The 25,015-nt window shown below is 38.8% G+C and overlaps 1 protein-coding gene across 1 annotated transcript in view; it reads right to left on the bottom strand.

Moving 5' to 3' along the window:
• Positions 1 to 25,015, bottom strand: part of gdap2 (ganglioside induced differentiation associated protein 2) — a 30,356-nt gene that overhangs the window by 4,516 nt on the left and 825 nt on the right. Inside the window, exons 2-11 of the mRNA XM_039818323.1 lie at positions 22,615 to 22,843; positions 16,437 to 16,576; positions 13,510 to 13,663; positions 12,591 to 12,679; positions 11,476 to 11,552; positions 9,832 to 9,991; positions 7,723 to 7,873; positions 7,134 to 7,210; positions 5,530 to 5,606; positions 4,979 to 5,118 (exon numbers count right to left, since the gene is read on the bottom strand). Coding sequence (XP_039674257.1) covers positions 4,979 to 5,118; positions 5,530 to 5,606; positions 7,134 to 7,210; positions 7,723 to 7,873; positions 9,832 to 9,991; positions 11,476 to 11,552; positions 12,591 to 12,679; positions 13,510 to 13,663; positions 16,437 to 16,576; positions 22,615 to 22,796 — 1,247 coding nt within the window. The 5' untranslated portion in view covers positions 22,797 to 22,843. The remainder of the gene's footprint in view (positions 1 to 4,978; positions 5,119 to 5,529; positions 5,607 to 7,133; positions 7,211 to 7,722; positions 7,874 to 9,831; positions 9,992 to 11,475; positions 11,553 to 12,590; positions 12,680 to 13,509; positions 13,664 to 16,436; positions 16,577 to 22,614; positions 22,844 to 25,015) is intronic.

Here is a 25,015-nt window from a genome sequence, read left to right as displayed (position 1 = left end):
GCAGAAAGCAGAGATGCAATCCTGAGGTCACCCAACCAATAAAAACCAGTTAAACCAGTGATTCCCTAATAATTGGGAGCATACTCTCAGCTTCCTTATTTAAAAGATGGGAGCCACAGTCTGCCAGTTGAGAGTCACTGTCCCGTATTTGGCAGCTCCAAAATACCCAGACCCTCAGGGTGAATCTCTGAAACCAACAAACTTGAAGTAACCTTAAGTGTAATTACAAACCAAATATCAGCAGTTGTTATAGACTGACAGGTCATCTATAATCTACTCAGCACTGGTAGTGAAGACTTGGCAGTTCATTTCATGGCAGTACTCCAACCATAATACGCCACATTTGCGACAGTTTGCATTGTAATGCCACACACACAGTGGTGGTCTGGCTGGGGGAAGCCGCATCTGCTCATATAACACAAAACAGTCGGCCAAGAGAGGAAGGAACTGCAAACTAACTCAGAGGGGCATCCGGAGTACAAAAACATGATGTGGGGCTTCTGCTCTGGTCCAGCACAGGACACTAAGGGGACAAAAATAATGATCAACCTCATCGGTCTCCTGGAGAAAGTAATCAACGTCTCGCCATTTAGCCAGACAGTTTTGGAAACTTTTGTGTTCATGTTTGGCTTTTGTCTGCTCGTTAGGTTGTCTGGAGCCAAAATGCATCTGCAGCAAATCAATATCTTAATGGGTTGAACATGCTGGACATGCCAGGCCAGGGTTAGTGGTTTCATTGGCAGAGTAGATCAACAATGCCTCACCAAGTGAAAAGAGCAGTAACAGGAGAAGTGACTTACAAGTTGGGGCATATGTAGAAACTGTAAAGCCTTTAAATTACATTTACAGATGAAAGTTGTGTTTATATGAAATGTGATCCCTAAACATGATCTGAAACACAAATACCTTTGTGCCACTTGCAGAGTAGAATACAAACAAGGGATTGATTCCCACTGGGACTACCTGGCCCCACAATGCAGTAAGGTTCATATACTACCATTCAAAAGCTTTGAATCACCCGTCATAATGATGTAATGCTAATGTAATGCTAATATTTCCTGAACTATTAGTGCCAAACCTAGACTAACCTTCTACTTATATTGTCAAGTCTGAAGAAGAGCTTTGCAAAAGCAACATGTTGCCTGTTAATTCCAGCTTGTTATAGGCTGCATTATTGTGCACTTGACACTGAAAAAGTAAACCGTTCCTATCTACACACATTTTTATGCCAAGCTTCCAGTTTCTTTTACCAATGACTATTGATATTTTCTTTCTGCTCTTTTAATTGTCAGTCTGGTTGAACCATTGTACAGTGTTTTGTTGCTGCTCACCGAATCATAAAGAGCTACTAAGCCTAGGTCACTGCTAAATGTCAAACAAAAATGTTTAGAAGAAACAGGTTCTGTGTTTTTCTACTCAAATTGTTCCAAACAGACAGCTAAAGTCTAATCTCTAAGTTTCACGAATATTCGAAAACATCGTCGGCTTTAAAACATTTCAAATAAGCTGGTTGGTGGCAGTCAAACCATTGCTAATTACAGTCCATCGTCTCATAATAAGGTTCCATGAGCCAGAGCTAAAATGTGCAGAGACTTTGGGGAACTTTAAAACAACCTTGCCATTTAAAGGTTATTAGCATTACACCCTGAGCTGCTACTCTCTGTGATGAATCAGCAACGTGTACTGAAGCAGTCATGGTTGTTCTTTATAGCTGAATGGGGTTTCCCTGTTCCAATGAAAGGGGAAGCTGAATGAAGGTGTCTTCATTCATATTTTAGCATTTTGTGTAGCACTCATTTTGTTAGCTCTCTTAATTCTCCACTGTGTGACTGAAATAACCAGCAGATGACTTTTACAGGTTTTGGGTGACATATACAGTATATCATGTGAAATAAAGAGCAAATGTCAGGAATATGTTCCTACATTTCAAAGTCTTAAGGGCTTAATTGACCGAATTTTCCAGACAGAAGAAGGTTATTAAGGTGTGGCGAAACCAACTGAATGACCAGTCTCAGAGAGTAATGAATAGAAAAACATGGGGGTTAAAGGTGCGTAATGACTGCATGGAGTTTCCCACTGACACAGGAAGCCTGTTCGGTTGTGGTTACTAGAAACTAGAAAGAGACTAGAACTAGAAATGTTTAATTAACTCATGAAGGCCTGGAGTTTTTCTCTATCAAGAAAATACATAAATTAAAAGCTATGACAGTATAGTCTGTTTTTATTTTCGGTTTTGTGCCTTAATGCCTTTGTGTTGATGTTGAAGGGTGCTATACAAAAAACAACCCTGCTTCACATGCTTTATTAAAGCTACAGTACAGTATGCTTACAGTGAATTAAACACTAAAAGGATAGTTCCTGTTAATTACAACTTGGATCAACTTTCAGACAGGTTATAAACAACAGTTCAGCCAGATTATTTAAAACATTTCATTTAGTAACTGAAAATGAGGGAACCTAAATAAAATTTTATTTCTATGATATAATATCTCTGTTATAAGATACTGATGCCTTACTGCACAGGGAAAGTGTTTACTCCCTGTGTAAATGAAAATTTAACTAGCCAGTTGGTCTGTAAATTGTGATGGATGTTTACAAAAGACTGTTTGGGTAATAACTCACTTTTGTTTTATCTTCCAGATGACCCTGATTTTGGGGTTTGTTTAAACCATAAATAATCTGATAATCAGCCTGCTTGTGTTTCTTGCCTAAATTGCAATTTTTCCATGACTGCAGTGTTGCATCAAACAAAAATATATCAAGAAGGGTTTTATACACATTTTTTTTGCAATTCAGCCTGACGGATCTGGTATCTTTGAAAATTAAAGTAAGTTCAAACAATGCTTAGCTGCACACTGTTAAAAACAATAGGTTGAAGAACATAATTATCACTTTACAGTAGACAACACAGAACTGGGAGTCTTCTCTGATGGCATGGTGGAACTGTTAACAATTCAGTTTTTTTTTATGGATGTGGCTCCTATTCAGCTTAATGAAAATAGTCATCAATGGTGAACCTAACAGCAGACTGCAAACAGAGCAATGCCATGCCGGGCTGGTACGGATACAAAATCTAACTACATTTGACGAGCATTTGATGTGATAATGCTCTGAATGTGATTATAAAAAACAATCTTTGAAGTTTCTCATTAGAATCAGATTTAGATCCAGGGCTGACTTCTGGACTGCATCTGTCGGGTGTGTGATACAACAAACTTAAATGTAAGAAAAAAGTATTGCAAAACTCTGGCTCAATATGCATTTCTTTATTTTATTTAGATGACGTTTCAGCCCTCAGGCATTCTTCAAAATTGGATTATTGATTTTGCATTTGCTTTTCTATATGATACAACAAAACTGACACATTATCATCCATATGTTGACCTATAAGTAGGAATATTTGTCAAGTTTGTCTTTAAATATAGGACACTGGCTCTATCCTGTATTTATTGGGAATAAGATAACTTGTCTGTATGCGATTCAGATTTCATTTCAAGTGAGCGAATTGGAAGTAAGTGGGCTATTGCTTCTTTAGTTTCTATGTTCTTTAGTCTTTATTTTGGATTTGCACCTTATCGTTTCTGGCATTGTGTACGTTTGCTTCTTGCACCTTATATATAATCATTATTGATATATATATATATATATATATATATATATATATATATATATATATATATATTTTTTATATTTGCACTTTGTACTGCAACCTCTAGACAACTCTTTCCCTCAGGATGAATAAAGTTCTATCTTATCTTTTCTCTAAGGCATTCTGTGTACAGCAAAGGAAGAATTTCATTGTACAGGGAAACATGTTTCCTTACTTTGCATAGGACAATAAACTTTGAAACTGAATTAAAATAATCGCTAGCAGTTCTTTATTGTGATGAGCCACTGAAGGCCCGTTCTTCAACTTCAAACAAATATAATGTTTAAGAATTAGTTTTGTAAGTGATTCCTATAACCAGCCTATCCAGAGATAGTTCAGAACAAGAATCTGCAATTAAAACTTTGAATCCTGTGATTAAGGCTGAGTCGCAACCAAATACATCACCCCGACAACACGTTCCAAGTTTGGGTTTCCTGTTCCAAATATGGCTGCCAGATTTCCAAAACCCACAGCGAAACAAAAGCGTTTGAAAGCTAGTTTTGCTTTTCCAAAAGTATAAACACTGTAACCTTGGCGGTGTCATACTGTAGCATGAACAGTTATCTGAACTTCAATGCAGCTGCAGAAGGAGGACTGAGTGACGGCCAAAGGAAGGCCAAAAGAGGGTCAAATGACGCCCAAGCCTTAAAGAAGATGCTGCATGTACCATATCCAGCTATAGATTTGACTCTCAGGATGCAAGAGAGAATTTTCATTTTGCACTTTTTTGCAATTTCATTAAGATATTGCACCTGGCTTGACTTAATGTCTTATTTCTAAAACAAGGAAACAACAAAAATGCCAGGGAGCTGCCTGTCAGACCTTTGTTCCATCTGGAAGATGTTTCTAAGAATTTTTGTACCATTTTTTTATATGCAGTTCTGGCTATGAAAGACACCAGACGTGGCTAGCCAGCGTGAGTTAGCCAAATGACTGCAAACCCAGAACATACAGCACAGAACATTAAAATCGTGCCCTTTTGTGGGGTGGGAGGTTAAAGCAATAAGAGCTACAGAGTTTTCTTATTCAATCATTGTGTTTGTTGGAGGGATGAGACAAAACTAACGAGGGAAAGATTAAAACAATGGGAACTGAATGTCCAATATTATTAGCTTTCTATTTGAGTTCAAAGTAGTCATAATTCACTGGAAAATGTTAGTGTAACATATTGGTAAAGTACAAGATCTAAGAAACGCATTTGGTGTAAGGTTTGGATTATGTTCATTTTTACTTTTTGTCCCGTCTATGCACCCCTCCCAGAGGATGTTACTCGGAATAGCAGTTATTAGCTCAGTTTAACACTAAGTAGAGTAAAATTATCAGACTGACTTCGTATCCACGATGTCGTAGAGGTTCTTGAGGAAGTTGGAGTCCAGGTGGTTGTGCTCGCCGGTCAGCGTGTGGAAGTAAACCATCACATACTCCTTCACTGTGATGTGGTCCATCACATGGATGAAGTACAGCAGGGCCTGCACATGCAAACGCAGACCAAGTCAGTGTGCATACACTTTTATAGTCCTGGATTCTTCACAATTTTCTATATATTCTTTTACAGTTTTTAATTTTTATTTGAATTCTAAGTTGGATATCATTTGGTTTAATAGCAGATTTTCACTTTTCGATCACTCTTGTGTTTGTTTTATGAAGTTGTAGTTTCTTTTGGTTCAAGTGTTAATGTTAACAGAAGTTTTGAATAGGTCTATATAGTATTTGTTTCCAACAGGTATTGTGGAATAAAACATAAATGATTAAATGAAATACATTTGCACAGTTTGCACACAGCCATAATAAGCACATGTGAATACAGAATGTGCTAAAAGATTGACTGACTAACATCAATAACAGCATTTTATTTTGAAATAATTCTTTTATTTTGTTACCTTTTCGATGTCGATAAGGGTCACTGGGATGTTTCGTCCAACCAAAATCATCACTGTCCTGCCACACATATCTACACCTGTGGAAATACACATTATTAACAGGTCACGCATGCACAAACGCACGCTGGTTCACACCTCTCACATGTTAGAATTTGCTGCTTTTCACTGTTTTATATGATTCTAAATTTAGCTTTTTTTGGCTAAAAAACATAATCCTGGGCTCTGGGATCTTGTGATGCACATTTTTCACTATTTTCTGATATGTTAAAGACTAAACGAAAAGTAAAAAAATAACCATTAGCTGCAGGCTTACTTCATTTGCAATGATGAAAAGATACAGTCTCTCCTTATCACAGTTATCACTTGTTATCATTGGTGTATTCCAAAATACTAGTAATGGTTGTGCAAATTTGACGGCCTATAAAACCCCTTCTGTGAAAAGCTCTGCTTGGAGCCCATTCTGCCTCCTCATGCAAATGAAAACCTGTCCCCACAAAGCGACAACATTTATTTGGAAAAGACTGAGAAGTGGGCTGCATAACAGAAGTTCAGATGTTCTTAATTTGGTGTTTTATTCTGTGGTGCATGTGAAATTCTTCTGAGGGCTGTGTTTTGTTTAAATCTGCGTGTTCTCGGTGTCCAATGTACCCAAGTCACTGTTTTTTATTCTGTATTCGTTCTTCTTCTGAATGGAATAGAATCCTTTCATTCCTGTAGCACGAACATGAAAAACAAACAACCAAAAGTATGTTTGTGTATTTAGAGCCATCACTGAGATTTTTATTCTAATATATGCACTCCTCTTAAACATACTCAGGTCTTTTATTGCACTCAGATCTTCCTGCACCGTTACACTTTAGATGTTTTGGTTTTGTCTTGATGCTTTTTTGTTTTGTCTAACATTTGTCAGTGTTATACTCTGGTTCTAAAGAAACATTATTTCATTTCAACTGTATTTCTTACATCTAAAATGAAAGATAAACTCAACCTTGATATTTTCTGCAAACACACTTTGATATAAAGAGCCCATTTTGAACATTAAGTGGAAATCCAATCAAACATCACCCGATATCAAAATAGAAAACTAATCTTCTGCCCTCCTGTCTGAAATAAATATTTATATATTCTTCAGTTTTTTATGAGAGGACATAGTCATATACTGGTAAATAAAAACAGAGGCCTCTAGTCATGTTCATCCTCATAAGACAATTAACCGCAACATTAGATTTATGCAATTTATTGTGTTTGATTACAATTAAATAGCATTACTATATAAATCACAACAAAGTTGGTTTAATCATTTCCCTGGTTTGAATAAGCTGGCCATGGAAGTCTTCAAAAATCATTTTAATTCTGACATCATGTGCAAATTGTCTTTTAACTCCCATTACTCTTTTTTGCCTTGAATTTGACTGTAAGCAACTGCAACTAAACAATTTCCCTGAGGAGATCAATAAAGTATTCTGATAACCAAATAAAGTAACACTGGGGCTAAACTGTGTAACAACACTGCCACCTACTGGTAATGAGATACATTTGCACCTTGTGACAGCTGAGAAAGGAGATGGGGAAGTTGGATTTCATTTTTTGAGACAAACACATACCAGTTTGATATAAGGCTTTCAGTGCAGCGATGTCTGACAGATCCTCTGCTCTTGCGCGACAAAGCCAGCGATTGTAACTGCGAGAGTGAGAGAGAGAGAGAGAGAGAGAGAGAGAGAGACACAGACAGACAGACAGTAAATCTCTACTATGACTTGAGGGGTAGCACAGTTCATCGAGGCAGTAAAATCATGTTGTTGGTCAAATGCCTAAAAAAGATCATGTAAAGTATAATCAAGAAATAAATCAAACCTATTTATTTAGAAACTCAAATTTCAGTTAAAACCTTTTCATACAGGCATATTGCTCTGCATACTCTGGTGTTAACACCTGTGATTATTTTGCAGCCTCTTGTTTTCTACCGTTTATTGATCTTGTAAGGGAAAACTTCAATGCATACATGTACACACAACATCTTTTCCTCCTAAGATGTTGTGTAACTACTGAATAAAGCCAGAAATGCCAATGCTAATGCTAGTGTTCATGGCACACAACTCAACTGATCACAGCGAAACTTTGAGTGATTTTTATCATATAAAATGTGTTTTTTCCAGTATGTCCAGTTATTTTAGTTTGGTTTTGGACTCTTACTTCCTTTGGTGTTGTTTGTGGATGGCCGCCTCTGACATCTGGCCCTGCAGGATCTGTTTGCGCTGTTTGTCCACATCACCCTCCATCCGGGCGAATGCGTGATTCCCCACCTGACCCAGATCTGACTCCAGACTCTCCTCTTCCGAATCATCTACACAAACAAACGACAACTGGACTTTTAATTTATTTTACTAGCTTTAAATTTATGATGGTAGTGGTAGCACACACAAGAATTGTGGTAAAGTTAGAGAGGACAGATATTGCTGCACCTAAGTATACTATGCTTCATTTTGATAGGATACATTTTTCCCTGAAAAGCTCTACTGAATGCTTGAATCTTTCAAGTTGTAAAGTTGATTTAATACATTTGTATGGGTATGCTTGCTTGCCTGTCTTTATTTTATTCCACTGATCCTAATTTATCTGCAAGGATGACATTATGTGTGTGTATGTTTGTGAAAAATCTGCCACAGAGGTCATAAACTCAGAAGACAGAATCCATTCTCAGGTTTAGGTCTGTTTCTCTGCATGTTTTTCTAGAAACCGCGTGCAATGACCATATTATCTGCATCCAAATGGATCTGTGTATCTGTCAGTGTGTATACATCAGCCTGTTGTTATTGGGTTCCACTCGCAGGCGGCCTGCTTGCTTTGGATCAACACACCAAAGCCACATCTCGCCACTTTAAAAAGCGCCACGCCAGCACATATTCTAACTGGACGTCAATGAAGTCAACAGGCTCAACCCAGAAACCACAAAGACATCTTTGCAATCCTTTGCAAAAACTTAGACAAAGTGCAAGCAGAAGCTTCAGTTGGTAATCTAAAGAGGTCATACAAATTACAGTTTATATGACGGTTAAAAGCTTTAAAGAGCGTTTGAACTGAAGCTGCCAATAGTCAAAATGCTTTAAACATCTTATTTTAACATTTTTGTTTATAGTCTCTGCAACAGAGCCAACTACTGTGGATGCAGTCATATAAGTGTTGGCCCTTTCTCAGTTCCTTCTTGACTACGGCAAAAACTATTAAAAGAAGAAGAAAAAAAAACTGTTTGTTGGGTCACACTGAGCCTCCAGAACAGCTTCGGTGTGACTTGATATAGATTCTACAAGTTTCTGGAACTAGAATAGATCGTCCCTCATTTGGTACTGGCATGGTGTTTTACCTGTCTATCACTTAGGAGTATACTGACCGAGGGGTTTGAAGAAGCTGACACTGTGGAAAAAATGAAGTCCTCCATAAAGGCATGGCTCGCTGAATGAGTGAGTGTGTGGAGGTACTAATGTGGGCTAAAGGATCCAGGCAGCCAGATGTGACCTCTCACTGTCCCGGTTGCAAAATATTTTGATGCCCTGCTGTTCCACGTCTAATGACTGATCTCAAAAAACGTTGTCCTCATCAGAATTGAATCCTCGTCCAGACCTTCATCTGTGGGCTATATTTGATGTTTCAACGTGCTGAGTTGTTAACTAATTGGCTGTGACAAGGCACCCGTCCAGTGTCCACTGGCTAGTAGCCCAAATGGCCGACTGACTGCGTGGTTTGTTGACTGACTCATTGGTCAACTGACAGACTGATTGAACTGGTTAACTCTCAACCCAAAGAGACGGTCCACCCAGACTGAACAAAGTTGAGGGTGATTGTGTGTTTTATTGTTTCAAAATTAAAAACATAAAACACTGTAAACATGAAAACCTGCACATTATTAAACTATTAAAAATGGGTCTTTATTGTGCACTTGACACTTTCTTGGTTCATTTTGTGCCTCAAACTGAAATAAAAGCCGTCATCCGTTTGAAGTAAAAATTAAATTAGGTGGAAAAACAACACACATTTCCTTTTCCTCAGTGTGAGGTGACTGGAGACAGAAATGGAGAGGAATACAATATTAAATTAAGCCTGTGTGCCATGAAGGCAATTGATCTTGGACTGTTTTCTATTGACACAAGAAAAGAGTCAGATTCCAAAATTAAATGAACTTGAAAAGAAAGATGCCTACTCTTAAAAATAGATTGCTGACATGAAAGTGAAGCACATTACGTGTCCTTTTTAATGCCGGGAAACATCTCATCACATTGTACTGTATGTAGAAATAGATTTGTGTACCTTCCAGGGTGCCTGGTTTCTCTGCGATGCGGATCTGTCTCTCTGGGACAACGGGTTCACCCTCAGAGTTGCCAATGTCAGCTGGGATGAGAGGCAAACAGGTCCTCTCCTCTTGCTCGGAGCGAGGGAAATACAGAGGCAGTAACTTCTTGTACAGCCGCTTAAGGAACACACATACACACCTCAGTATTCATATTAATGTCCAAAAACATACGTTAGATGGCAAATTAGACAGAAGGCCAGCAAAGATTCAGTCTTGACAGCCAGAATCTAACTTTCTGAATCTGCCTTTCTGGCAAGACATTAAAAGGTGTCAGTATGGTTCAATCTAAATACTTGCCAGATGGTCAAAACTGTGTTCGATATAATTTCTGTAACTTTCCAAAACCCGGCACTCTTGACAAGCATGCAAATTCTAAACTACATACAGCTCACTGTGTTTTGCACGGATGATTATTGCTGTTACACAATGCTCTTACGGGTTGTGTAGGCCTACAGGCGATGTGAAGAAGACAGCACGAATTGCAAAATTGGAGGAAGAGAGAGAAAATAGCGAGGGGCAAAGAGAAGAGACAGGCCAGAGAAAACGACAGGAAGAGTCCAAAATTTGGGATCGATTCAAGCAAGAGCAAAATGAAAACTCTGTACAGTGCTAGCTTACCACAGTAGTACAACGTTATTGCTTCAGCATCTCAGCAGAAGGCATCCATCTCATATTATGCACCCAGTCCATGGAGCGGACAAAAGGTAATGTTAACGTTAACATTTAACGTAAATCAATATGGTTTCCAGTTGAGATGAGAGCTCCCTGCTCATCCGCTAGGTGACGCGAAACCCTGGATCCCCCCCTCCCCTCTGAACATTGAGCGGACAGCACACACACTGCCCATACTGCGGTGACAGTGACTATGGTTGGCTGATTGGGTTAGTTGTTCATTTTAAGAGACCTGTCTTTTTTTCCTCTTTTGTATATTTACTATTGCTCTTTAATAAAGCAAAAGTATTTCTTATGCAATTACTCGATTAATCGATGGTATAATCGGTGGAATAATCGACTTCTAAAATAATACATAGCTGCAGCCCTAAAAACACGCCTTATGAACTTGTTTGCTTTAAGCACAATGACATCTTAATGCTGTCCCAATTAAGGGGCTGAATCGTCTGAAGGATGCAGACCAGGAAGGTGGGTCCTTCAGAAGACCCAAAGACCAAAACTAATGATGTGTTTGGGTGCTTTTTTTGATCAACTTATAAATTAAGAGCTTTCTATGTTTTTCATCAAAAAGATGCCCTCAAACAGCTGACAAAGTTTAAATATCATATACATCAATAACACACACACACACACACACACACACACACACACACACACACACACACACACACACACACACACACACACACACACACACACACACACACACACACACACACACACACACACACACACACACACACACACACATATATATAAATAACATTTTAAATAATGTAATTTTAATCATGAGAAAGTGACCTTAATTCTTAATGTGGGGTGAGGAAACAATATTTTCGCAGCAGGTTCATCTTTCACTCAATGCAAGATTAATGAAATAAATAAATAAAACATTTTAGGGAATTAGCACAGAGACAAGTCACACAAACCTCTTCTGTGTCTGACACTGCGAACACCACCGTCTCCAGGCTGTTTCCATGATTCTCCAGGAACCTGCGCACTGTTCCTTTAAACACATAAGCACACACACTTGTGTTCCCTTACATATTAAGACATGCAAAAGACAATTAAAAGACAATCAAAACAAGTTTCAAATGTCTCCAAAGTGCTTGTTTCAAAAACCCAAAAGATTTTCAGTAAATCTGCAAATTCAAGAAAAGGAGCCACTGAATGTTGGCATTTTTAAGTGGCTTAAACAAGAATGAATCATCAAAATCTTGGTTTTTGTGTGGATGAAGTTATTGACTAATGTTGTCAGCATTATCTGGACAAATACTGGGAAAATAATAACACATACGGTATGTATTTATTTGTGCTAAACTACCTAATGCATTCTAATACAACAGTTCTTCAACAAATCCTACCCACACGAAGGTGATAATATTCAGTTTTACGTCTTTGGATCTGTAATGTGTTTGTATGCATGTGAAACATGGATGTTTCAGTTGTATCCATTATAAGATTATGATGTTATCATCAGGCCATCATGTGTGTTTATATTGAACATAGAGCTGGGAAATATATCGATATTATATCGATATCGTGATATGAGACTAGATATCTTCTTAGATTTTGGATACCGTAATATGGCATAAGTGGTGTCTTTTCCTGGTTTTAAAGGCTGGATTACAGTAAAGTGATGTCATTTTCTGAACTTACCAGACTTAACTGATCGATTATTTGCCTTTACACACTTAGTCATTATATCCACATTACTGATGATTATTTATATAAAAGCACCAATAGTCAAAATTACAAAATCATTGCGGTATCGATATCGAGGTATTTGGTCAAAAATATCGTGATATTTGATTTTCTCCATATCATGTTATCATGTCATTTAAGTGTGTGTGTGTGTGTGTGTGTGTGTGTGTCTCTCTCTGTGGGACTGAGGTTAAGGTTTCCAAGGCGATTATCTGAATGTGGGACAGAAAAAGAAAGTGTGATCTATGACATGATAAAGGTTTTTATTACCACAAGTTGTGTATCTCTGTACCTCACTGATAAAAAAGGCTGTGTATCGGTGTTTGTGCGTGTGTCTTACTGAAAGCCATATGCGTAGCGTCCTCCAGTGGGTAACCTCTTTTGGTCGTGCTCACCACACAGAGGCCAATAGATGCCATTGACTGCTCTCTGAGGCGACAAAAAAACAAAACAATCTCACCTACTGTACACATTTACAACACACACACACACACACACACACACACACACACACACACACACACACACACACACACACACACACACACACACACACACACACACACACACACACACACACACACACACACACACACACACACACACACACACACACACACAACTATACATACCATTGCATACCAAATGATATTCATTTAAAAAAAGTAATTAGTTAATAAGAGACCATTATCAGAACTTTATATATTTACATGTCAATGTATTTTACACGCACCTTTATTTACATTTATATATGTAAAAATATAATGTTATTAATGTACTGTATTAAACAGTGGCATAATCAACAGAAAGCCTGAATGATGCAGCTTTTAATTTGAGGCTGTAGCATTTTGAATGTGCACATCTTGTATTTTTCACTTCTGAATTTTTACATTGTTATACAAACTTTAATGATTTAAATTAATATATTTAGCTAGGTTTCACGATGAACCCCAAAGACAGATGCAACTTTTCTTATGGAAATGTTCATTCCTTAAGTCTTTCCAATGCATTTTTTGGGAATCCGAGTGGCTTTCATCAAACCATTGTTTATTTGCACCAGTCAGGCACAATCATTGTTTATCAAATGAAATCATATCTGAGGGAAATGAAGAAAAATCTAAATAACGGATTAATGGATTTCATATCACTTATGTAACATGTTGCATGAGAAGTGACGTGTGTTTATACAAGTCTTTGATAACATTAATACTGCCTGCTTTAACCTTGACTGATTGAACGTTTGATTTGATTGTTCTTACACAGCCAGCTGCATCGTGTTTCGGTAGCAGCTGTAGAGCGAGCTCTCCGCTGCCGTCCTGTATTTGGCTTTGTACTTTGGTCCCACTGTGTGGACGATGAACCTCGCTGCCAGGTTGAAGCCTTTGGTCAGCTTCGCCTCACCTGTCCGACATCCTGCACACAAACATGCAAATAAAACTGATTTAACATTCAGCAAGTAGCTAAAAAATTAAAACTGTATTCATTTTTCTTTAGTATAGCCATGCAGATATTTTTGGTTTTGAGTGCCAAGCATTTAAGATATCTGCCTTTAAAACTTGCAGCATGCCACCACCCCAAAAATAAATTAAGATGAATGATAGATTTGTGGTGCTCACATGTAAAGTTTACAACAGCAGCATCTCTTTCTGGAACAATGTCCTGGTTAATAAAAATGCATGAAAATCATATTTACAGGAAATATTTTTAATCGGTAGAGAGTAGCTCTTATGAAAGGAGTAAACATTGTTTCTGGAAATAGGTATTGGCTGCTGGGTACAAATCAGAAAACAGAGTGACTGAAAGAGGATGGGATAATGGACAACAACTTAGAGTTTAGGCAAGAGTGCAGAAGAGAAAAAAAAAAAAAAAAAAAAAAAAAAAAAAAATGGCCAAAAGGAAAAAAAAAAATTAAATTTGGTATATAGGCCCTATACATGATCTAATAAGACATACATAAAATAATTACCACCTCATGTTTCATGTTCTAAGAAGCCAATTCTCCACCTTTAAACATGACTGAGCCACTGACATGGACGATTACTGTGAGAGAAGGTAACTTTCACAAGCATGTTTAAGACTTAAGCATGGAATGACTACAAAATAAAAACCTCAGTGGACAAAACATTTTATTAAAACTTGTGTGTGACAAATATATGTCAAAATCTAAGCTTTGTCTAGCTGCTTTGTCTAGGAAGTGATTAGCAAACTCTAAGTAGCAAACTCAGATTTATATGTATATTTTTAAAAATCACGCATGGAAATGTACATAAAAAAATTTTGCATCGAGATGCATCGCTAATCGGTTTAGAATCGAATTGTTGGCCTCTGAATCGGAATCGAACTGAAAAGTGCCAAGAGATTCCCACCCCTAGCAGAAACCTTAAAGGTGCAATATGTAATATTGTGTGTAATACTGGCAGCTAGCGGTTAAAATAGTTACTGCACTACCAATTCAAAATACTGGAGAGTCGTTTCCCCCGCCCCCTCCTGCCCAGACTCGAAGTTCACGGAGGTTGCCAGGCTGAGACCGCAGCATTCACAACAACGTTGCTAGACACTTTTCTCACATAGCCAGACATTACTCCACAGCACAGCAGAGTAGCTAACGGTAGATGCTGGCTATATTGACAGTCATAAAAAGCCCGTCGCTCGAGCTCTGCTAACCAACTGACAGACACACTTTTCGGCTTAAAATTGCAGTATGAACCGCTAAAACACAACAACCTCACTGTCCTCTCCACACGCGCGTCAGGCACATCTCTCGGCTTAGAATTACAATACGAAACGCTAAAAATACCACTAGCTACCTTGCGGCGAAGCACACTTCATTGGCTTAGAATTACGGCAAAAATCGCTAAACAACCCTGCAAACTCACAGTCCTCTCTTTCCGGTTTACAGCCCCTTCTCCTTCGTGTTAAAATAACTCACCGTTGTCGGCTCCAGCCGCTGACGGAGGCTACACGCTGTAAACAGCCGTGGGCTGCTTGCCTGGTTCTCCGTAACGTTAACAGGTAGCAGGGGTTTAGCTGGGCGTTAGCCAGGACCAGTCGGGATCACTTTACTGGCTATGTCTCAATTGTTTTTGCGGTAACCAACTCGGGTACTCTAGCTATATAATTCAATGTGAGTACACAAATGTTGAAATGACAAAAATGCCCGTCCCTAGTAGCTGTGATAAATTAGCCTGAAGCTAATGCTTACCGGTTCAGGAGAAAATAAGCCAATTCTGCGTCCTTTTGGGCTCTAAGCTGTCTCCATCTTTCAAATACATCTCCATTATTTACCAGGGGGTTGTTATGTCTCTGGTCACGCGAACTGTTAGAAACATGCTGTTTTCTTTTTTAGGTCGGGTAGAATCTATCTCCATTGATCCTGTTTGTTTGTTTGTTGCTTTCATGGCTGTACTACCGTTACAGCTGTAGCGCTGGGTTTACGTTTTACAGGTATATCTGGCAACCCAGCCTGGCTGTCAAACTGGGCCGTTGATAACAACACACAGATCAAAACATAAACAGAAATTCCGTCACGGAATGTAAATTTCAAAAAGAAAAAATACTGAAATTAGCATTGTTGTCAGAAAAGATAGTATTTCAGTTTAACATGTTTCCTTAATATCTGATGAGGCATTGGTGTCATTTTTGGATTTATTACAGTACAAATATTACATATTGGACCTTTAAAAAAAAAAAAAAAATCTTAAAACCTCAACAGACAAAAACCAAAATGATCTGCCTTGATGTCACTAGAAGTAAGTGGAAAAATATACATTTGTGTATGTGATAACTGAGCAACTCCATCCACTAAGTAAGGCCCCGAGATGTGCTTGAAAGCTTGAAAAAATGTATTAATTGAATTCCTCTTGGGTACGGTATGATGTACACTCTCCCAAGGATAATATGTCATACTGGTGAAGTTTAAAGGAAATTCTAAGTTTGTATTTCTCCAGGAGGGCAGCTGTGGAGCATTATAATATATATCAGAGTAGCTATAGCAGTAACTGTACAACCATTTTTTTATTAAAGTTCAGCTGAGCATCACGTGCCTGGTTATGTCTCCAGTGAAGTCACATTCATATTTGGTGGACTCCCGCTAACATTTATGAACCTGTGCTCCCAGACTCCACAGCATCACTGAGCAACCAAGCTAAAATCAAACATGTTTCCGGTTCTTCCCCCTCAACTCTACCTTTGAGTTTGAGCAGCTCGTCTCGCAGCTCGGGCCCTGCCAGCTGATGGACGCTGTCAGACACCGGGTTCTTGTCGTTTAGCGACTCGTTGCTGGTGTTCAAGATGGCGGTGCAGTTCAGCAGGGCGATGTCACCACAGCTGTTGTGGAAGACAAAAACAAAGGTTTTTCTATTTAATTTGAAATAGATGACACATATACAAATAAACATGTCGGCACAAAATGTGACAAGTGTGCAATTCCGTAAATACATTTTACTATTTATTCTCTTTACTTATATTTATTTATTGTGTGCTTATCTGTGTCTTGCACTTTTCCTCTTCTCCCTTGGTGCTGCAACAGTGTGAATTTCCCCATTGTGGGATTAATAAAGGATTTCTTGAATTATCTCTTGATGAATTTGATGACCATGAATTTATTTGTTATCTGGCAGAATACAACTAATATATATATATATATATATATATATATATATATATATATATATATATATATATATATATATACACATATACACATACATATATATACATATACACATACATATATATACATATATATACACACACACACCTATATAAGGTGTATGTATATATATATAAATAATTGTGTTTTGTATGTTTGTACTGTACTATTTTTCTGAGGGTCCTCATGCTATATTGCTGCTGGTGTACACTCTCAAATTGCTTTATTCTACATTTCTCTGGTATTCATCATTAGAGACACTCTCCATTTGACAAAATTGTTGTTGTTTTATACCTACTTCAGTAGTTATTGCATTGAATCTCCAAATATTAGCACAAGAGCCACTCCAATTGTATCCAGTTTATCTCAAAACACTGGAACAGTGACTGGTTCACCACACACACATATCATTACTCTGCACACATTTATCAAAAAAACTTTAAAAGACATTTAGCCATTTAGCCAAAGTAAAAAGCTTATTTGAATGATTCAGTAAAGTAATTTCTTCACTCTGAAGCCCTTCAGGGTTTGCTTGGAAAGAACAATGAGGAACTACTCGAGCATGTGTTGAAAGCATTTGGTCACAAGACAAGTTTAGCCTCCAGGATCGAGAAGGAAGAGTTTTTTGTGTTTTTTTCTACATTAGCCCCTTTTAGGTTGATAAAAATGAGTCACAATGCTGCCAGATACTAACTCTGAATGAAAAACAGACCTTGTTGGCAGTCACAGCCTTTAAGATGCTGTTTTACTGGAGTCTTGCACATCAAGGTCAAGGTAAATTTATTTATACCGTAGGTAGATTTGGTTTTGAGTGGGTCCGCCTCTTTTTACACACATAATCAGCAGCATGTGGTAGGATGTAACGTGACAAAGTGACAACAGTGCTCAGTACTAATAATAAAAAAATACTACAAATACAACAAATAATTAAAATCAACACATTCACTGTGTAGAGGGTGGGAGTGGTCTTTCAAAATAGATCCAGCTATCCTCTGTAACTGTTTGGAATACAGGGATTCTGGGTTGAGCTGAGGCTCTCCCATCAGCCTACTGGAGCACTTCAAAATTTGGTTTAGATGGTTCCTATTTTTAAGAGACCGGTTCCCAAACCGTAACACCAGGCAAAAAGACAAAACGGATTCAATAAAAGCACGATATAATAGGGTCACCAAGGTTCTGTCAATGTGAAGGGAGGACAGTTTTCTCTAAATGACATTGAGTATGTAATTGGCCAGACAAGCAGCTTTATATACACTGGGCTACATCAACAACAACATTCCAGTCTCACCCTCGACCCATTTATCATTGGAACAGAATTATTTGTCAGAGTCCAGAAACCTTGTCTGAAACAATTCCCCTATATTTCCTCATTGGCATTATAGGCCTGGTGTTTAGATTGGCTGCAATATACAGTAAGTTGCATGTTGGTCTCATTTGTAGTTGTGATACAGAGAATTATATTTGGACAAGCGACCAAAAGAACTACAACAAAACACACAGAATAAAATAAAAAAAATAACATTCTAGCGCTGCGGGGATATTTCAATGAGCATTAGAGGTAGTGTTACACAGACGTAGGAAAATTAAGACCTGTTTAAAATAATTTAAGATCTAGAACACAATACTTCAGCAAATTTTAGACGTTTTTAGACTTTTTAAGACCCCCGTGGAGATTTTGACATATTGAAATCGCTGTGATCTAGCCATCTAGTCTCGTTAAAAGTACACTTTCCCATTTTCCACACGTAGGCCTAGCCAAACTTTTGTTTTGTGATCAACTTTTTATTAGCACCTTCAGACATACAAAACAAATTCCACAATGTGTGACCGGTAATATCAGAACAGAGAAAAACAAACTGAACAAGAACAAAAACCCTCTCCCACCCTCTGCGGTCTCGAGGATAACAAAAAAAAACAGAAACCACACCTTGCCTAATCACTCTGCTCTAGTTCTTGTGGGGTTGAGGTCATTAAGTCAGATATTTGTGCTGCTGCGCTTTCCCATTGGCTGATAGTTGATGATTTGGCTTTGTTAAGCCTTGCTGTAGAGAGCTCAAGCATAACTATGTCCAGAAAATACTGAGGGATATTGAGCTATCATTTTCTTGGTTGCAGTTGAGCCCTTGGCTGAACTTTAAAAAAGGTGCCCTGCCACACAAAACCGTTTTTACGAAATATGTTAGGTCCATATGTGTTTGTGTTATGTGGTGAATGTGAAAATGAACTGCTACCTCCTCTGTCAGCTCTAGCAACTGAACAGAAATAAGCAGAGAAATCAGGCCAATTACAAAAGCTGGTCAGTCTGACGTCATGTTGCCTGAGCTCATTACTATTCATGAGCTCGCCCAGTGGCGCTGGGTAAAGGATGCTGATAGCCAGGCTCTCATTGGCTAGCTGTTAGCCAATCAGAGACAAGCAGCTTAGCCCGTTGAATATTGAGATGAGAACTGGCACAAATTCAACTGATGCTACGTTTACACATGGCCGGCTATTTTCATAAACGGACATTTCAACCTCTCCGTTTTCAAAAATAACATTGTGCACAGCTGTCAGTTTTCAGAAAAGTGTTCGTTTACATGCACCGGTGTATATATGCCGTCAGTGCAGTCAAGAGCACGCCAAACCTGTAGGTAGCAGTGTAACGAGAAGCTCAAGCCCACGTTAGCCAATCAGAATCCTGAAAATAGCAACAACAGCAATGAATCACTTCCTCTTTCTCTCTCTCGGCTGCCTAAACCTTGTCTCAGTTTACATGCAAACTTGCAAACGAAGATTTCAAAAGTCTCCACTCTGGCCGGAGTTTTTAGAAAGACTCGGTTTCAGAGGCGAATTCTCCGTTTGCGTGTAAACGAAGGGTACAAACAAAGGGAAAGGTCTCCCTTTGTAAAAATAACCATGTACGTGTAAACAGGGTCTGAGTCTTCCTGCTGGCTTCATATACCACGCTATGGCTTGAAACAAGGTAACCAAGGCATTTTTTTCCACAACATTTTTTACAGAGTCCATGGTAGAACTTCAGACATTACCACAAAGTAATGAAATACGTGTGGGAGGGCACCTTTAACAAACTCTGAAGAGACACAGACGTATTTCGTGGGCAGGTATTGCATTTATCACGGGATTTGTATTTTTACCACTGCGTACGTACCAACGCCAATATCCCCCAGAAAGAACTACAACATAGAGCTGTAATCGGGCCTTAAAGCGCCCATATTATACTCATTTTCATGTTCATAATTGTATTTTAAGGTTGTACCAGAATAGGTTTACATGGTTTAATTTTCAAAAAACACCATATTTTTGTTGTACTGCACAGCTCTCTCTCACTGCTGCAGATCCTCTTTTCACCTGGTTTCTGTTTTAGCTACAGAGTGAGACCTCTTTTCTTCTTCTTCTTCTTCTGTACTATCTTTGATTGCACTCGCACATGCTCAGTAGCTCAGATGTAGATCATGTCAGCTAGCTAGCTCCATAGAAGTAAAAGACAGGCTGTTTCTCCAACTTCAGTCAGTTACAAGGCAGGATTAGCTGGGAGACTTCTAAATGAGGGCGCACATGTAAGTAGTTCTTTTGTAGATTATGGTGAACTTGTGTGTGTTGTAGCAGTGCTTTGCTATTGAGAACGAGGTACCATGCTAGTGTTAGCATTAGCGTTAGCATGCTAATGCTAACGCTACGAGCTAACGGTTGCGGTTAGCCAGCTCATTTCGGATTGTGACGTCACAGTCCGAGGCCACTAGGAGACTGAAGGCCGGACACATTCAGAAACCGTATCTCACTCAAAACAGCATGGATGGATTTTTTTCAAAGTTTGTATGCGTGTGGAAGCACCAGAGACAAAATAACACCCCAAATACCAGAAAAAGTGTTTTTTTTCATAATATGGGCACTTTAAAAGTACGGCCCGAAAAGGCCCGAGCCCGACAGAGTTCGGCCCGAGCCCGACCCGTACATTTTGATGACAGCTTTTTAAAAGCCCGAACCCGTTTACAGCCCGACTGTAAATGCCGTCTATCAGCATCATTAGAGTGTCGGACACGCGCTTCGCACCGCGAGCGGGCACACGCACCACTCGGCGGAAAAGGGAGAGAAAGAAAAAATAGACTGCGCCGCACGCTATACAGCTCCTTTGTCTTTCGTAAAAAATTAGTCATTTATAAAAAATTTTAACATCATTTATTCATGACTAACGGAGGCTAGAGGCCACTTGGAAGTTGGAACAAAGAAATTAATTAAGTCCTCCAGAGACCGTTTCACCTCCTCAGGATCCATATTCACGCCAATCGAAACGCATCAGCTGACCGCTCATGTACCATGCAGCCCGAAGCGCAAGCCCGAGCACGGCCCGAGCCCGTGTAAAATAATAGAAATTAAGCCCGAACCCGTCGGGTCCCGTGGGGTCACGGCGGGTTCGGGCAAAGATCTTCAGCTCTACTACAACACACCGAACCAACGTTCTGAGGGCAGCGTTCTGCTGGTTTTGTTACAGAGCAAAGACTCTAGATCTCAAACCTGTTTCAGGGTTCTACCATCATCCTCAACCTGGAGGTCAGGAACCCTCCAGTTAAATCGGAGGAGCATTGAAATGATTACCAGGATAGGAAATATATAGTTTCATGAAACTACATTGCATATTTTTTCTTAAATTGTCTTTTTTTTTTACATGAGAAATACTGATAACTTTATCTTGTTTAAAATGCAACAATCTAACACAGTTATAAAGAGAAAATACATCTATGGTAGGACTGTTCACCACTCATGAACTGTGACAAAGTGATCAAAAAAAGTAAAAAAAAAAAAAACTACCAATGCTTGTGGAGCTCTGGTCACATTGCTGCAGGAATGTGCTTGCTCCCGATGACTGAGCAGGGGAGGGGCCGCAACAACAAGGCTCTTACAGAGAAGCCGCTGCCTAGTCAGACTCCGGACGGTCACGTGTTCCTCCACAAAGAGGATTTTATGAGGTGGTCTGGACTCTGAACTAGGGCTGCACGATATGAGGAAGATATCCAATTGCGATTGTTTTGACTGATATTGCCATTGCGATATGATTCACGACATTGGAGGGAATGATCAGTTTTGTATCATTATTTTCAATTTCATTGAAAAATATAAAAATTACAAAAATGTAAATGATCATAAGTGTGATTTTTGGATCTGTACCAAACAAAGATTTTTTTTCTTTAGTCTATAGGATAGGATTTGTAGGCCGGGACGTCTCTGCAGAACCACAATACTTAACTCAGAATGGTTTGAGACATATTTTGCCTTTAACAAATATTGCACCCCCCTTCTGGGATTTGGATATTGCACTAGTCAATTGCAATTCATTGTGAAGCCATATTGCTTTTAGAGTGCAAAGGGCACATAAAGAAACCCAAATAAAAACATATAGTGTCGTAGTCAGATCAAATGTGATATTTGACCGAGTTCATCATGGGGCTGCTCTCCATTTTGCAGCGGCACTGTGGCTCTGTCGGGCGCTTAGCCCCGCCCAAGACGATTGTGATTGGTTTAAAGAAATGCTAATAAACCAGAGCACGTTTTTCTCCCATCCTGGAATGCTGTGTGGCCTAGCCAGACTCTCCTCCGCAGCGCTGTGGAGGAAGGTCTGGCAAAGCGATCCACAATAACCCAGACTGGTCGAATGCATCTTTGGTGAGCAGCTTTTCACCCAACAGCAAGAACGTGAAGAAACACATGAGTGACTCACAAGAGGATGATCTTGCGGTTGATGTCTGGTCTGAAGGGGAAAGGCGAGGGGAAGGCCTGCTGGCTGAGCAGGCTGTCACTCTGCTCCAGCGGTGTCTCCTCGCCATCCTCATCCAGCTGCTGCTGCCACGTGGGGAGATTCTGGATGTCCACGAACTGGGAGCGAGCACCCAGAGGATCCATCCCACCTCTGGCACTACAGGCTGACGCTGGAACTCCAAGCAGCCGCGCTGCAAGCAGGGGAGAAAGAGAGAAACTTGGATTACAACATTAGATACAGAGTCAAATCAATTTTATTTTTATTTAAATAGGCTTGAATAGTGTTACAGTGTTGTTCACCTCTGCTATAATGGAGGTTCCTCCCAGGATATAGTGACGGAGAAGCACTAATCAATTAAACAAAAACTTCAATTGGATACTGGATTAGGGCCTTACTTTATATCATATTTTCATTATCAATGAATCTGCAGATTGTTTTCTCCATTCATCAAGTAATCATTTTGTCTATAAAGTCTCAAAAAATGAACCAGTAATATTTCCTAGAGACCAGGCTGACATGTTTAAATTCTTTGTTTTACCCTTTACCACGAGTCCAATTTTCTGTTGATCGAGTAATCAATTAAGCAACTAATAGTTTTAACACTATAATTTGATCTATAAATCTTTAAAGTCATTCATGAAGCCAGAGTGCAAAACCTTTTGCTGGTTCCAGTACCTCAAATATTAAGATTCTTTTTTTCAGATTAAAAATCGATCTTGAAAATAGTTGTGAGCTTCAGGCCAAACTGAAAATACACCTACTTCATCCAAATGTTCAGTTATTTCAGATATATGTAGTGAAGAGTCTAATTCTACTTCACTTCACGATTTCCCATGTTTCCCAGACTGCCTGCTGTCTCTTACTCAGATTGCATTATGGTCTATTTCCTGCTGCTTCTTCTATGGATGGATTGTTGCAGGTTGATGTAAAATAGCAGCTCTGGAAATAAGACCTTCCTATCTGATTCTGCAGGACACTAAAACCTGATATTTGCTTTTTGAGATTGCTGAAACATTTTGTGCCATCGGACTTTACGGTGATCCATCGTGATCTTTTTCTAGGGCCGGCACTACTGATTATTAGGGTTGGGCATCGTTTGGATATTAACGATTCTGATTCCAATTCCGATTCTTCTTTTCGATTCCGGTTCTTATCGATTCTCGATTCCGATTCTTTGAGGGGGTGGAGTTGAAACGGGTCACATGCTTATTTCACAAATAAGAGGAAAGTTTTATTTTGATTCAAAAGGTGGGTTGCAGTTTGACGGGGCTTTTTCAATGTAAAATAAAGCCACACTAGAGCACCGCTTACTGAGCTCCATGGCTGCAACACAACAAGCGCCTGGCCGCTACGGAAACCCAAAACATGCGCATGTTAAATTTGGAACCCATGATCAGATTTGAAACCAAATCCTCCAAACGATTCCAATAAAGAAACGATTCCGATCGAATCGTAATTTTTGAAACGATTCCAAGTAGGAATCTGTTTCGATGCCCAACCCTACTGATTATTGTCATTATTATTAATGTATGGATTCTTTTTTTTTTTTTTTTTTTTTTTTAAACGGACTCCAGAAAATTCCAGAACACATCACAAGTTCCCAGAGTCCACAATAATGTCTTCAGATTGCACGTTTTGTATGACTATGTTCTGTATTGAAAGAGGTTTAATTTACAATAATATAAAACACAGCTGACATTGAGAAGCTGGAACCAGTCAATGTATGTTTGATATAGCATGACAAATGGCTTAAATTATTTAAATAATCATAAAACTTGTTGGAAATTAATATTCTGCCAATCAACAGTATGTTTAAATGAGTTTAAAATAGCCTTTTTCAAAGACTTGTCTGACTTGACAAGAAGAAAACTCCCTGAAAAAAGGGAAAACTTGACATTGTTAGCATGACATCTTTAAAATCTGAAGATACCACAGATCAGCACACAATACTGCCAGTCTTCAAAAACCTCAGCAATGATAGAACTACTTACAGGGCTACTATCAGGGCTATACTGCAGTCAAATAAACGATTGATTTTAGGCAGCAAACCTAGTGAGAACCCTGCACGTAATAACATTATCAGCAGATTAGAGAAGGTTGAACTGTCTGCATGCTTCATTAACTACAAGCAGTTTCTCTGTTCAGTAACGTAGTGATGCCCTAATCTAAACTCCAGATACCAAACCTTCAACAGAGTTCATGAATCAGAAATAGTTTTTATTACAATCCATATCTTTAAAGGCCGTTTTCTCAGAATGAGTTTTTCTATCATACCCTAAGCTAGAAATCTCCAACTCAGTAGCTCTTACATATACACCAAACTTTGCAGTTTAATTCCTATCTATATTATAAGGTTTTTACA

Source organism: Perca fluviatilis, chromosome 12, assembly GCF_010015445.1.
Source record: "Perca fluviatilis chromosome 12, GENO_Pfluv_1.0, whole genome shotgun sequence".
Lineage (NCBI taxonomy): Eukaryota > Metazoa > Chordata > Actinopteri > Perciformes > Percidae > Perca > Perca fluviatilis.
The sequence above is the reverse complement of the archived record's forward strand: the minus strand, read 5'-3'. Positions and strand labels throughout refer to the sequence as shown.